At 37.4% G+C, this 505-nt stretch overlaps 1 protein-coding gene across 1 annotated transcript in view; it reads right to left on the bottom strand.

Annotated features, from left to right (window-relative positions):
- Positions 1–505, bottom strand: part of LOC119589159 (sodium- and chloride-dependent GABA transporter 1-like) — a 43,877-nt gene that overhangs the window by 17,158 nt on the left and 26,214 nt on the right. Inside the window, exon 3 of the mRNA XM_037937745.1 lies at positions 400–501. Within this exon, the coding sequence (XP_037793673.1) occupies positions 400–501 (102 nt within the window). The remainder of the gene's footprint in view (positions 1–399; positions 502–505) is intronic.

The following is a 505-nucleotide window of genomic DNA, read 5'->3' as shown; positions in this document are numbered from 1 at the left end:
AAGCTTTCTATGTTTCTACGTTCATTTTATGCTTGTATTTCCCGTACAGATTAGAACTGGGCAGAATAGATATTTCGAAGAATAAGCAGCAAGCATTACATCTTTAAAAGCATCACATGAAAATGCATGACAGAGGAAACAGCATATATAGAAAATATCATCAGATTGAAAAGAAAGTAAGTTAAAAAACAGTCAGTCCGCGCACATGAAAAATTACAAGAAAAAGAGAAAACAACTAAGATTACAAAAAAAAACTCAATTTTTTAAAAATCCGAACAAGAATACAATTAACTGCCAATCAACACAGTTAAGAAAAATATCGTCACGCTGCTTATTAACAACAGCCATGCGTACTACCACAATTTACCACGCTCTTAAATTCACTCCGGGGCGACTTACGGGCAGTGAGACTCTGGAAGAAGTAGAAAAGCGCCCAGCACAAGACGACGATGTAATAAATGTTAAGCCACACGGACATAACGGCAGCGCCATAGCCAACACCTGC

Source organism: Penaeus monodon, chromosome 25 (assembly GCF_015228065.2).
Source record: "Penaeus monodon isolate SGIC_2016 chromosome 25, NSTDA_Pmon_1, whole genome shotgun sequence".
Classification (NCBI taxonomy): Eukaryota; Metazoa; Arthropoda; class Malacostraca; order Decapoda; family Penaeidae; genus Penaeus; species Penaeus monodon.
Note: the sequence above shows the minus strand (reverse complement) of the source record. Positions and strands in the feature narration are given on the sequence as shown.